The 14,976-nt window shown below is 42.6% G+C and overlaps 2 protein-coding genes across 2 annotated transcripts; one reads left to right on the forward strand and one right to left on the reverse strand.

The window, feature by feature from the left end:
- Positions 1-1,476: 1,476 nt before the first annotated feature.
- On the reverse strand, positions 1,477-10,548 carry acbd3 (acyl-Coenzyme A binding domain containing 3). Its single transcript, XM_084000470.1, has 8 exons — positions 10,275-10,548; positions 8,500-8,641; positions 7,910-8,050; positions 7,601-7,759; positions 6,624-6,798; positions 5,767-6,013; positions 5,003-5,290; positions 1,477-4,113 (listed from the first exon to the last, which is right to left on the reverse strand). Exons 1-8 carry the CDS (start codon positions 10,540-10,542, stop codon positions 3,899-3,901), a joined length of 1,635 nt encoding a protein of 544 aa, XP_083856596.1. The 5' UTR covers positions 10,543-10,548; the 3' UTR covers positions 1,477-3,898.
- A 2,832-nt stretch (positions 10,549-13,380) lies between these two features.
- mixl1 (Mix paired-like homeobox) lies at positions 13,381-14,887 on the forward strand (the record flags this gene model as incomplete). The annotated part of the gene is made up of 4 exons (XM_084000091.1): positions 13,381-13,477; positions 13,651-13,871; positions 13,992-14,118; positions 14,289-14,887. The coding sequence occupies 4 exons, from the start codon at positions 13,381-13,383 to the stop codon at positions 14,885-14,887; spliced, it is 1,044 nt and encodes a 347-aa protein (XP_083856217.1).
- Positions 14,888-14,976: the final 89 nt, after the last annotated feature.

A 14,976-nucleotide genomic window follows, 5' to 3' on the forward strand; every position in this document is an offset into this window, starting at 1 on the left:
AATTCTGAGTAAAAACGGAGGAAGGTGCCTTTTATTATCTTACCCAGGATTGAACCCATAAAAGCTATCCAGTATGTTATAGGCTACTAAAGAAGAAAAATGGCTTTTCTTACTTTTTAAATACAACTTTTGGTGGGGTATTTTAAAGTATACAAATAAACAAATTGTTAATGTAGAGATGACACGTGGTAAATGTCAGGTTAGCTTCATACGGCTAATGTAGCCTAACGCAGTGTTAGCACATCTGACCTACAGTAACCAACTAGTTACAAACAAGTGTCGTTATAGTTGTTCTGGCTAGTGCAGTTATCTGTGCAAATACCTAAAGAGTATAATATTGTTCTTTTTTTCTTTTTTTTAGCAGTTACCCGCCAAAAACCCAAAATAGCTAGCTACTGACAAGCTAGGCTAATTAGAAATGCCAGTCATGTTAGCTTACACTTTTTCGTCGCTGCATTAATTTTTTTTAAGGAGGACATCGGTTCCCAGACACTAAATAACAATGAAACGTACTTGTGGGATATTTTAGGAGTTTGCTCATACCTTTCGAAATAACCCTTGGACAACACACTCTGTGAACACTTGTCTGATTTATCTCCACTCAGTGTGTGTGTGTACAGAGCATGTTTGTCCAAAGCCTGTGTCCAGTCCACCACCTCCTCACATTCCCACCGCTGCTCTTTAAATTCCAAAGAGCAAACTGTCCTCATCAATAGCAACATACCATGTGCCCGGCTCAGTTTCAAAATACACAGGTCACAAGTTCAGAGGAATCTTTTGGAAAGTCTGGATGACAATGTCTACTGGGAAAAGGGTGTGTCTGTAATAGTGTTTAATGCGCCTCCTAGTGTCCTCACGCGGACACAGCATCTTTAAAAAGCCCCCCCATGTGGTCCAGGCTGGTCTGTCTTCATTACTCAAATATATAGAAATCTTCAAATTCCTGCCCAGCTGCTATGTAGCCTCCTCTGTGGCAACAGTTTAACAAGTTACTCAACACTACAGTGCAAACGGCTGATACAGCTGTTCTCTGCAGTGCTGACTCTTGTCCTGCACTTCCCATCATGCATGGAAAACACCGAGGGCGAGGTGTTCCTCCTGTTACACATCAGTGACATCCGCATTTGTCCTCCCCTCAGCACAAAATGACTTTGACAGGAAAACAGCTTGAGGATGACACAACCACCATTGGTGGAAAAAAGAAAAAGGAACAACAAGCTTAAAGGCTATTTTTGGTATCCCTACATTGCCTCTTTTTTTAAATAAAAGTTTTTTGATGCATTTCTAGTTCATTGAGAAATTACTTATAATTACGTTATATTTTAACTATTTATGCCTTTTCTGCTACAACGGGTTAAAATGTCTCCTGTATCAAGGCAGAAAATCTATGAAAGACAATGACAAAGCTTGAAGACACAAAGCATGAAAACATGATTATAAAATTAAAAAAAAAAAAATAGAAAGGTAAGCAAACTGTCCAGTTCTGGAGATGAACATAAGTTTAATCAAGATTAAATATATGCCCAAAAAGATCTTGCAACTCTTAAGAGATCCAAACAAGTGAAAACAATACAAAAAGATGAGCTTCTCTGTCTGTCATGTCAATAGAGTCTTACAGGTTTATACTTGCTATGAATTTTGGACTTTCATTCGGGGTAAAATGTATACATATATCTCATTCACCATATTTTACAGTGCATTGATTCTCCAAACCATAGCCTTCTTCCACATTTAAAAACCCATACATAAACTCATTTGTAGAATTATTTACATACAAGGCTTGAACAAGTCAACTCAAACCATTTGGTGGACAATAAGAAACTTAAGAAAAACAAACAACACGTCAGAAATTATGGGAACTTGCTTGAACTTCATGGCTTGGTTAAGCCACAGGTAGTGACATCTTGTTACACAAATCACTGAATGGACAGGAGGCATTCACAGCCTCTAATTAAATAATAATAATAGGACAAAAGGACACTCAGCAAGGACATTAGAGGAGTACTCAACTTGCAAGATACTCCACCTGTGTCTTTAAAGTTTGGTTGCACACAGACATAAAAAGGTACAAATACAGCTCTAATAAGTGTGATAAAGTGAAACCAAATGCCTCTGAAACCCACTGTCACTGACACTCCCCATTGTACAACCATCATTCAGATTCAGACAGGATACAGATGGTACAGCACTGCTCATAATGCACCTGGGTGGTAGGTACACAAAACATGCATACTCAATGTGAAACTGAACAACAGAATGAAGCGAAGTTATGGCAACAAAACAAAAAACAAAAAAAAATGAAAAAAGTCGAGTACATTTCAGTGTCACAACTGAGTTAGTAAGCAACCACGTCACCCAAGACACATTTATAAGTACATCTCAGTTTATTCAGGATTCACAATGTTTGAGGTGACAAGTTGAGTTGATTCATACCAGGATGAAAAAAAAAACTAAAACACCAGCACTGTACTGTGTTGATTTGTTTTTTTTTTGCGCTTCATAGATGTAACAGTGTGTCATGTCCTCCAAAACATGTAATCTTAATTGTTAGATGTTACTTGTGTGTCAGCAACTCCAAACACACAGAATGATAAACACAAAAATATTAATATAAACACCTGTCCCTAATACTATGTCCATTTTCTTAATTCTTTTGTAAAGAACTGATGAGAAAAGGACAAATTGACAATTTCGTGTGTGGCGTAACCACACAGACAGGGACTGTCGAAAAGCACTGATGCAACTGGAACCAACTGAAACAGCATCACACAGAAAAAAAATATTCATAGGACAAAGGGAGAACAAATATTTATTATTAAGTAATTTGATTTTTAACCTTTTATTCTGAATCACACACTGAGATGTTTAAGTTTACAAGGCCAGAGGGCCCGCAGCCATACGTTATCATGTGCATGTTATTTTGTAATTTCTCACTTTACACCCATGGACTTCATTTGGAGTTGACCCTAAACAATGCCTCCTTCATAAATTGTGCCTGTAAAGTCTCTAAACTATAACACCTACTCCCGTTACACTGTGTTAATCGGATTGTATCAAGAACTAAAGATGTAAAACAAGACTGTTTCTGCACGGGAATAAGCCATAAAGAGCACTTCTTCCACTTAACATCCTCTCAGATCTTCATATAAGCATGGTAGCTCGGGAGGAGAATGTCGAACTACTGTTTTAACAACAAAAAGGATGATTAAGTTTGTGTACACCGGTGTTTTTTTAATGTGTGGGTGAATCTTGGCAAAGACCAGAGGCTCTCTGTGGAACAAAGGTATAGTGTTATGACGTACATTGTCTGTGTTCTCGTGGGATAAACAACCACTATTACCACCAAACAGGAAACATTTGGCTGACGAGAGCGCTGGAGTCGCTTGGTTTCCGTTCATGGTTATGAAAGCATCACTCAGGGCAGAAGCAGCCACAAGGCCACGTTGGACAGTGTCGGGCTGGAGCGGTGACCCAAGACGAGCCCGGGGGGCGAAAAGTGGTCAACTACAACATGAGAGCGAAGTCCTACAGCTTGGTCTATGTGAGCGCAGCGAGGACAGGTGGTGAATTTACAACAGGAATACACACTCCTCTTCCAAGGGCTCGATGACAGGATCTAGCATGGGTGTATCTTGGGACACGCATACACACACACACACACACACACACACACACACATACACACAGTACATACATATTAGTCAAACCTCCAGACTAGAGCTCCAGATGTGTCTCTTTGTCACCCTCTGGTGGTTTTTGTCCAGAACACATCTGGTTATCATGTTCTCCTTCACACATACAGGCTGCCATCGCACAAATCTCCACCTACACGCACACACATACACACATATATCAACGTACACACACTCCTTGGCTCCCCCTGTGTCTGTATTCAGGCTTATCTGGTGTAGTAGACTCTGTAGTAAACACTCTTGGAGCGCCAGAGTGAATAGGAGTTGTCAAACTTGAGCAGGTAGACTCCGCGGCCGGGGTACTGGTGGCTGCCGGCGTACACCTCCTCATGACAGTCTCGCCGGTACACCGGCACAATCTCATCCACCTGAGGCTTCCCTGCCTCCTTCTTTGCCTTCTCCTCCTCAGTGGGAGGGTCGCCTGTAGGCAGAGGGACAACACATCAGGCCAAGCAGAGAGGAACAGGACAAGACTCATTTTAACAGCTTCATTACAATTAAGCAGTGCTCTTATTAAATACTATGGGCTCGTATTGGTTGCCTCAGTCCTGAGCAAACAAACAAAAAAAACACACACAAATGGTTATATTTATGATAAAATGTGATAAGACCTACTATGCAAAACACCCGACAGTGGACCCAAAACAAACACACAACCTGTACAACAGTACACTTATCTGCCAAAGACTAATGTGTACAGCGTATTTAACCAATAAATCCAAAATGATCTGCAGCACAATACTACCTTATATCTTATCAACATATCACTAGCATTCATCTCTATTCACACCGCTGTGGAGTCCAACATGTAGGACTTTGTGGATGTTTAACAATGGCGTTGGCAAATTGTGAATATGAGATAATAAAATATTTTCTATAACAAGGGTTAGTTAATAATCTCTCTGCAGGCAAATAAATGCAGGAAAAGAACATCATACATGATAACAGAAATGACTCACAAAAAGTTCTTTGTATTCGAAGAGCAACCATGACGCCATGGCTCAACATGTCATTACATAGCAGAACAATGTGGTATATAGAGTCTATAACTATCTGCTCTCATAAGGGCAATCACAACCCTTTTATATCATTTCCAATAATGATGCAACATTTAGAGAATAGATAACAAAGCACTATTTTCAACTCTTGGAGAGTGAGTCTGTATTGCACACTTTTTGGTTACATAATCATGAACACGTTATTTAAGGAGAGCCTACTCAGATGTGTCACTACCACCACACCAGAGGATATTTGTATGAGACACACCACAGGCTTATTGTTGCACCCATACAACCCCACCCACAGCTCACCTTCTTCATCCTCATCCTCATCACTGGACTCTGACACGTGCACGCTGACCGATGCGGAGGCGGCATCCGTCCACTCGAAGAAGACCCCGAAGCCGATGTCATAATAGTCCGTGGCAAACTCCCAGAACAGGTAGGAGCCCTCCTCGTGGGTGGGGACGCGCACCGTCACCACCTCGCCGCGCCCCACCGTGATCACGCTGTCTGCGTCCTGCCGGATCTTCTCCTTGAAGTCCTTGATCTGCGGCCGTGTCCACATGGAGGGTGCGGCGATGACAGGTGGGGAGTCAGCTGTGACGAAGGACAACACAATCTTTACATCAACTTGTTTTTGTCTGTTTTGTTTTTTTTACAAGCAATCTCGCTATGCATTCATACATTATACACTAAACTTTTTTTTTTAAATAGTAGATTAATCTAGTTCAGGGTGTATGGTCTGATTAAAAATAATCATTTTGTGCGTGTGCATTTCCTCTTCTGTAAGCAAAATGTGTGGCTGGATGATGCCTAAACTAGCAGGCTATCATGTATCACTTGTTCCAGCTCTTCCCTTCCCTGCAGGTCACATCAACAAGGACACAGCAAATAAGAATCAGGTTTCAGGTTCAGTATAAAGCTTTGTTTGTTTGACAGAGTCCCCCTCTGTTCTGCCTTCTAGCCCTTAGCTGGCAACAACAAGGATGAAAATGTAGATGTAGATTCTCTCTAAAGTCAACTCAAGTAAGTGTGTTTGTTGTTGTTGCTTTTTACAGCTTCGGACCACCAACCTAATAAGGGTCCATTCTCTGAGACCTCCTCTGCCGGCTCGGGCTCTGGCTCTCGGTCCATGCTCTCAGAGTACGAGTCTGACTGGCCTCCATTGACTGTTGGAGCTTCTTCGCCAGCAGGTGGTGAAGCTGCACACAATGGCCCCGCTGCTGAGGCGGGGACAGGTTCCCCGCTGTTGAAGTGGCTGGAGTCCAGCGTCCCCTGCACCATGGAGTCGGCCTGCTGCTGCTGCTTCTGTAAGGCCGCCTGGGACGAGAGGCACACAACACCGAGTCAAGACGCTGACTAACAACGCCTTTGGAGAAAGCATAGACTTTACCCCGTTATGGCTGAAATTATTATCCTGATCAATTTGTGCAATAATGTTTGTCACTATCCAATTGACTTAAATTCTCCATCTTCTGTCAGGATTTTGAGCAGCTTCTTTCTGCACGTCAGAGGTTTTGTTGTGTACTCTATCATTGAGTATGTGGGAAGATTTAATCCATACATTTTTTAACAATTTATGTAATGTCTGATTTTTTTATACAACATTTTTAATAGCCAAGGTAATGATCCTTGACCTGCTACTAAATGTTGCCAATACTTGGGGCATTGTTCAGCTCAGTGGTTACTGGTTAGAGCAGGCGCCCCATATGCAGAGGCTATAGTCCGACCGCCGGTTTGATTCCTCCGATGGCCCTTTGCTGCATGTCATTCCCCTGCTCTGTCTTCCCATGTCCTGTCTCTCTACAGCCGTCCTATCAATTCAATTTAAAAAAACTCTGCCCATAATTAAGCTCAAAGCTTCCACATTACTAGACACTCAAGTATGGATCAATAAAAGTCTCTCTGTCGGTCAGTGAACACATCCTACCTGTTGCTGGGCCAGCTGGACCTGGTAGAGCTGCTGCATGTACTGCTGGTAGTGCTGCTCCTGAAGCTGACGGATGAGGCCCAGCTGCTGCTCTGGGCTGTTGGGGTACTGCTGGGCAGCATACTGCTGGAACTGTACCGCTGTCTGGGCATTTAGCGCCGCCATGATCTGTTGTCTGCGTAAAAGAAAAGAGCAGTAAAGTTAGTAAGGAAGGAGATACAGATATATGGAGTGGTGACAATGGCTGTGTTTGTTTTCTACTTGGGAAGACAACGAATGATTTTATGATCAATGCAGGTGACTGCAGGAGACAAGCTACTTCCTGTGGCAACAGCAAAGTGACAACAATGTTTGATCTGACAGTGTGTACAGCTGTGGTTCTATATTTAAGAATAAAGAAGAAGTGAGCAACCAAGAGGAGGAGATCAAATAAACTGCATCAGCTTTAGGGGAAGAGAACCACAGAGGACATCAATCTGAGGTTCTTTGAATAAAAAACGAAGGACAAGTCACACATCAGTGAAGCCTCGAGCCACTTAAGGCAAGGTTCTGTCATTTCAGTGGTTGACTCCCAGGTGGTGCCGCAGAAGGAGAGCAACTGCAGCACCAGGCTCAGAAGACTGCAGCCACCTTGCTCCAGTGAGTGTGAATGTCATGAGACGTCATGACAAAACTTCACAGAACTGCATTAGGTCAAACACACCTATTGGGTGGACGAGGTAAACATGTAGTGTTATAACAGAGAAGAGTTGTAGTGAATAGGGAGTTTGTCTTGTTTGGTTTTTGGCAGAGGGCTGACCCTGCCGAAGTGTCCTTCTTCACAATGAACTCTGTCACAACTCCACCGCTGAAAAGACAATACCCCTGTGGATATCGGTATCAGGGGAGTGTGATGATGCTGCTGAACTCAATTCAATATATTATGGGACCACACACACATTATGCAAACACACACAAAGCAACACGGACACACATACTTCTGCTGCTCGATCCGTAGCCTCTCCTCCTCTGCCTGTCGTCGTTCCTCCTCCTCTCTCCTCAACCTTTCCTCCTCCTCAAGCCTCCGTCTCTCCTCCTCCTGTCTTTGTCGCTCCCTCTCCTCCTCTTCCCTCCTCTGACGTTCCTCCTCCTCTTTCCTGGGGAGGAGAAAAAACATGGTGGATATTTAAAATGGTGGTAATGGTCAAGTTTTCCTAGTTGCATATAGGACAAACTGAACCTGAGTCTGTATTTAGCCACTGCAGCAGAGGGATCTCCCTCATGGGAACTACAGATGAACACCTTACCTTTTCTTCTCCTGCTCCTCTCTTTCTATCTTGTGCGAGGTGACGTAGGGAGCGAAGAGGTTACAGCACTTGTTAAGCAGCTTGACAAACTCCACCATGGCCTCCTCCTTCTCCATGTTACCCAGGGAAGCCCACTCTTTCCTGTACGCAGAGCGAAATGGAGGTGAAGATAGACAATAGGCAACTGGGAAAGTTGGGCTCAGCAGTTATGTTATCTATTTACTTCCCTTTGGATTAGATGTTTTACAATAACACAAGAAAATGTATTAACGTAGCAACTGCAGCAGTTTTTTTCCCTCAGTGCACAACAGAAAATCAAAAACTAGAATTGAATTAAGAAAATGTTTTGATATTTCATAGAAAACTGAAAATGTGTGGGATGCAATACAACAGGAGCTTAATTCTGAATTTATAAAGAAGCAACTTTCACCCATACATCCCTTCATCCATTTCAATGAACTGTATAAAGAGTTAGTGAATGGGAATGTGTGGGTGTGTTAAAGTGAATCACAGCTAAATTAGTGGAATGTCCACTAGGGTTCAAAGGTCACATGCAAATACATGCACATACAGATGTCTGCTGGGGTTACCTGCGGTCGTTGCCGAGGACATCAAAGAAGCCGACCTCCGGTGAAGCATCGGGATTGTAAGGGCCCAGTAACACCTGTTTGTGCAGAGCCACCAGTCGAAGCTTCTCCTCATAGGTCGGGTGGAAAGCTTTGCCATCTTTATCTGAGAGGAGCAATGTGAAAGTGATACGTTTGTGTTTGTTTTTGTTATTTGCTGCTGCTTGATATTACAATACAATACACCTTTATGCACCATCAGCAGCATAAATACTGTCATGTTTTAGATTAGAGTAGGTACAGAGGAACTGCATTGTTGAACTGCTACTTATTCTTCTCAAAATAAAAAATAAAAAAACATTATCAGTCTAATTCAACCACCTGTCAAGATCATGTGACATTTCTTTCATTGAAGCAACGGTGTTGCAAGAAGATTAATGTATACAAGCAATCAGACCTCACCCTAACGGACAAAAAAAACACAAAGTGACAACCAAGTCCCAACCTGTTTGCACAATCATCACAAGTATACTGCTCTGGTGAAATCACCACAAAAGCCCAGCGCGTTAGATGACTTAACCATGTTCAGGGCATCAGCAAAGTAATTATTGACGTGACCTAGACTTAAATCACAGTGTATTGATTTGACAAATTTAAAAGCTGACAGGCTAGATCTGAAACACTGGTACAGTACGGATACACTTGCTATTTTTGGAAAACATTACTGACACGACTGATGTGAGGCTTTCCTCTTCAAACTCAAAATAAATGGGATACATGATGCATTTAATTTTTGCAATATAATCTAAGTTGTCGTGTCGCGTGCAAGAATGACAAAGTGTAAGTGATGACATTGATGTCAATGATTTCTCAAAGTGGATGCCATTTACTCAAATTGTCCAGCTGAAATGTGAATGCCCTTTTAGTCTGAATGCATCCAGACCACAAATACAAGTAATTCGCTGACAGGTTTACTTGTCTTTCCTGTTGGAGTAGTATCATGGGGGTGATAGAGATGTTGAGGAGGCAATGGAACTTTAAAAACAGGCTGCTGGCCATTCACCACAATGAAAGCTGGGTGTGTGGTTATGAGCAGTACTGTGAAGTGCTTTTAAAGAGCTCGGCCCGGGACTGTGGGCCAGCTTTTTATCCACAGGGCTTAATTCCTTCAGCCCAGCAGGAACCTGTCAGGGTCTGAAATGTTAGAGAAAGATCTGTGGAGCAAACTAACTGGCCAGCAGGCTCCCTTCAGGCGGAGCTGTGGCAGGCAGACAGGCAGGGCAGGGCGTGTTTAACTCTCCCAAACGTAGCCTACTACAACGAGCCACTATTTCAATCTGATCAATTACGTCTTGCAATGCATTACCACTTTTGTAATTAGCCAATCCATGGAGTCATGCAGCCGTGTGTGACGAGTCTGGCGAAACCACAATAAGTCCACACACACAGCACAGCACAGCACAGCAGGGAGCAGCAACGACTAGCAAACAGCAAGTCGGAAATGTTTCTCAGGCCACACACGGCCACAGACGGACCGGCTCGGGAGTGCCGTGTTTGTTTTACCCTTTAACAACCGGCTAACCGCCTCTTAGCCGCTCGTTAGCCGTGTAGCTAATGTAACGTTGCGGCTGACAGCAGCGGCAGCCCCGGTGGTGACAGCTAGCAGCTACTGTTAGCAACCTGCTAACCTGGAGACGAGTGGCTCGGTCGTCTCTCTATTTAACGGTCGTTTACAATGGAAACATAATTTCTGCGTCGGTGTAGCGGGAGAAGAGCAAATGTAAAATATATATATATACCTTTGAAAAATTTAAGAGCCATCCCGTAGAGCTCTTGAAGAGGAAAGCCCCATTTCCTCTCTATCGCAGATTTGGCAGTCTCTCCATCTTCGCCCCCAGCGGCGTCCGGCGTATCGGTCTCGGGCTCCGCGGGTTTGGTGTCCGGCTCCTCGACCTGGCCCTGCTCGCCCTCCGGGTCGGGGCTGAGGGTGAGGCCATCGATGGAAACTTCGAGCCGGCTGGAAGTAGCGCTGTCGAGGTCGCCGCTCTGAACCTCTGTCGCCATCATGTAGACTGTCAGCTGAAGCAGCCACGTACCTACTTCCGGTTTGACTTGGCGGAAGTTCCGGGAGATTGATGTAAATAATGACGACGCTCTAACAACTGATTAGAGAAATATTTACATAGGCCTACTTTTTTATTAGAGTATATTCTTTCTTATTTTGTTGTATTTTGAGAACAACATGATTTTCAACAAATGTGTTAATTTCCCTTTGAAAATATCATTTTTCATGTCTGTGAATACTGTAGGCTATTACTACGGTATGGAAACCTTATAATCATTTTATCATGTATTCATCTATATTTTCATTTAGTATAAGACCTCATATTTAGTTTTGTTTATTTGTTTAAAAATTGGGAGGGTGTTAAATCCTATCTTGGCTACAGTAAAGAGGATGTGGAAGAGTGTACATCTGTTTATTTCAACTTGTAAATATGAATCAAAAACCTTGACAGATATTTAATAGTTTAAAAGAGACAGTGGTCAATCTTTATTTTTATTTTTATTTTTAGAAAATGCAAGAAATAAAATTCCAGTCAATTTAGTCATTAAAAAAACTGTGACCAATACATTTCACAGCTGAAAATAAAGTAGTATTAGTCAGTGCATTCTGTGGGAAACCTAGACAAGTTTTCAAAATTACTTCAATTTTTGGCTTTTCTGCACTGAATGACATTTCTTGCCATAGTACTAATGCCAATTTATCTTGCAACAGCAACCACTATTGATGATGTAACACTGATGTCTCCACAATAACAATGACTATCTCAATCAACTGCTGCCTGTGTAAGTCTGTCCACTGAGCACTCGTTTCTATTAACAATAAATGTACTACGTCCTTAATACATCCTTCAAATACACATTGACTGAACTATATAGCACATAAGACAGCTGACATTTTAACATATACCTGCAAACTTGTGAAGATAATTTACCTGTCTGTCTGCAAGTTGAATGTATAGTGGTAAGGTCAAACTGTGGGCTAAACAGTGGTCGGTCTTTAAAGGTGTGAATATGCCTTTGTTTGTGTCTACAGAGGCAGCTGCCCACTGGAAATGGCTGGTAGAGGTCCCAAAGGGTTTTTACTGTTTGATGTTTGAAAGTGCAGTCTGTTTACCACAATATATCAGCATTGATTAGCAACAGAGCTGTGTTTTATTAATCTAATTAAAATGTTAAATCCTCATCATGGGCTGCCAAAGTGAAAATGGCTGTACTACATAAAATAAAAGTGAAACTGCATTGCAATCTCCTTGCAGTTGCAATGCTGAATTGATATGTTTTATCAGCCATATCTGAGGTGCTTTGTGGGCACAGATGAAGAGTATAATGTCTATTTCATGATCATGATCTGCTGGTAGCTTTCAGAAAACCTATCAGTGAACATTACAAAAGATCAGGAACTTCAACAGCCTAATTTTAGCATAGCAATCTGGTCTGTGCACACAGGCAATACCCAATTAGGGTCCTCAGACAAAGCAACTTGTGAACTGTGAATGCCTGTACCAACAATCACATCCTACCTGAACAACACTTGATGTGTCAAAGTACAAGATTGATAAGTGCTATTGTGGAAGTGAAAAGACACAATGCCCATCAAGTAATTTTCCTAGAGAGATCAACAAGAAAGTTACTGGAGAAATGTTTTTACAGGTCTGGCTCAATGCTGACTTACTCAAAAATGCATTACGTTTCCCAGTGATTCAATGCAGTACAAGCTGTATCTAATTAATCCTTTGCCTGTGGTAAAGAGCCTGTAAATCATTTGTTTTTGGTTCATATTGCAGCAATCATGGCAACCCACACCCAGAGCAATTAAATATGAGGCACAAGATGGATGTGTTATAGCCTAAGTATGTAAAAAAAAAAAAAAAAAAAATCATGATCATGCAAATCATTCACATTGAAATATTATTGCAAGATCCACAGACCATAAAAGGTAATTCCTGCAAATCTAGTCCAAATGTGGTGAGCAGATCAGTCTGTCTGTGATGCTTTCTGATCTCTTGACTTGAGCCCCCTCTGAACCAAATGATGAGCCATTCAGTAACAAATGACCAATCCTACAGTTTGTGTATTGAGATCAACTTTGTTACCACTGACAGGGGACAGGAAGTATCATACTTAAAAACATAATGTATGTTTGTATGTATGAATGTTGTTTGACAAACTTAGAATATGTCTCCTTGTGAGATCTATATTACAGAATGCTTAATAACCCAGGCTGTGTTTATTTTATTTCAAAAATATTGAATTTAATGTATTCCTGCAAAAATAACTATAAGTCTGTCACATGTTTCAGCCTGTAACTAAAAGTATAGAGCATGGCAGCTGAAATATATGGGAATATGTTTTGGCTGTGCATGCAAAGCCATCTTAAATCTGACTGTCAGTAAGTATATACTGTATATTGTAAAAAATTTCATTCATTTCTGTTATCATCCAGAAACACACACTGCAGCCGCTGTGAGCCTCTAACCCGTTGAGGAAATGGCAGTTTCCGACTGTCCTGCTTTGAAGGCTACAGGTCCATTATTGCTTCATCCATTCCAAAGCGGATAAATGTTTTCTCTACCGATGTGTATTGAGCATGCAGATTCCATTAAAACCCCTTTAAAGAGACCTGCGGCCGCTCCACCGGCTCAGGTGTGATGCGTTCACACCTTGGCCGGGCTGCAGACGTCTGAAGTTGCAGCACGGCCGCTGCAGTGCCAGCCGGCACTGATGGCTTGCCCATTCACACATCCAGACAGCATCACCTTTGATCACGGGGGGATTTAACTCGAGCCAGCGGCGCACAGGTCTCAAACTCAGTCAGTCGCTGGAGATAAGACGTAGAGGATCATGTCTGCAGTTCATGGGAATATGCGCGTTGGAGACCTGAATCATTTCCAGATGTATCACGAAGGGCCACTGCAGATGAACAGCATGGTGAACTCAGGTAGGTTGGCTAAAGCGGTTACAGTTTCAGCTCATCTGCTTCGTTAACAATAACATAGACTACCTGCTTTTAGCGTGGACGCACAACGCCGATTCTGTGCGTAATTTACGCACAAGTTCTCCTTGGCGCCTCACTTCTTTAACAACTAAACTGACTGGACGTTTTCTTTTCAGATTATGGAGCCTCAGATGTGACAAACTACTTCAACTCTACAAACTCCGTACCGAGGGCGGATAAGTGCGTCGCCATACTGACCCACAGGAGAAAGAGAACAAACTTCACCCAGCAGCAGATTGAGGTGTTGGAGAAGGTTTACTCAGACACTAAATACCCAGACATCTACCTGCGAGAGAGACTGGAGGCTCTGACCGGGCTCCCGGAGTCCAGAATTCAGGTAAAACCCGAATTTAGATGTAATAGTCTCTCTTTATTTCGATCTAGTTCGACTGAGTTGTATCATTTTTACTGTTTACTTCAGTTTTTTAATCCACCCCTCCTCCCACAAATCTTCCAGGTCTGGTTTCAGAACAGAAGGGCCAAGTCTCGTCGCCAAGTTGGCTCATCAGTCACCATGAAGGTTGCCAACCCACCAGCAGCTGGACCTTTAAGCCAGCTCCAGACCAGGATGGGCCCCGAGAAAGGTAATTATAATTCATATTTAAACTCTTTTTCCTTTATTGAAATTCACCTAGGTTTACATAACAACTGTGGAACTATGATAGGGAGAGCACAGCATGTTTTTGTTCTTGTTCTTGTTTAATATATCTTACATTTCAGTCCTGCTTCATTCTCTTTTTGCTTTGTCTTTCAGTTTATGACAACAGTCATACTGCAGAGCCACACAGGATAGGAGGTTTTGCATTGGATGACAGTTTCAGACCTACAATGCACCAAAACACTGAGGACCCACACCGGACCGGTCTGCCCACCAAACCCAGCAGCTACGAGCACACATCTGTCTCCTGCATCTATGAGAAGGAGGGAACCAGAGTGAAGCCTGAGCAGATGCAGCGACATGAGCTGAGCGTTAATGTCCCGTGCTGTAACGTCCACCTCTATCCCAAGGAGACCGAGCATCACCCCAAGATCGAAGCCAACATGAACCAGGGCAACCAGGGCAACCAGGGCAACCAGGGCCCAAAGGTTCTGGTGGAATATGATAATTTCCCACCCAACAAAACCATTGGACCAGAGATGAAAGTTGTCATCCCTCCCATCCCCACCCAGAATAACTTCAACAGGTCGTCACCCAAGGATAACAGATGCCAAATTCAGTACCCACAAGTGAGACCCACAGCGGACAGGTTCACTCACTTTTCCCCAATCCACGCCACTGAGGCACAGGACTTCACTGATTCAGACTCTGACTGGGAAAACGAGGCTATGGCTGGCTTTGGTGGCTTTATGTGATCTGTAATAAGAGCTGATGTAAAGAAAACTGCATGTATCATAAGAAGTGATATACAGTTGTTCGTCTGCATAAAAAGGAAAAATTGTAT

This window comes from Trachurus trachurus (assembly GCF_905171665.1).
Source record: "Trachurus trachurus genome assembly, chromosome: 24".
NCBI lineage: Eukaryota > Metazoa > Chordata > Actinopteri > Carangiformes > Carangidae > Trachurus > Trachurus trachurus.

Coding starts and splice junctions, on each gene's coding strand:
- acbd3 (XM_084000470.1), bottom strand. CDS start 10,542: ATGATGGCGACAGAGGTTCAGAGCGGCGACCTCGACAGCGCTACTTCC. Junction 6,799..7,600: donor CTACGGATCGAGCAGCAGAA/GTATGTGTGTCC, acceptor TCTTTTACGCAG/ACAACAGATCATGGCGGCGC. Junction 5,291..5,766: donor AGAGAATGGACCCTTATTAG/GTTGGTGGTCCG, acceptor CCTTCGTCACAG/CTGACTCCCCACCTGTCATC.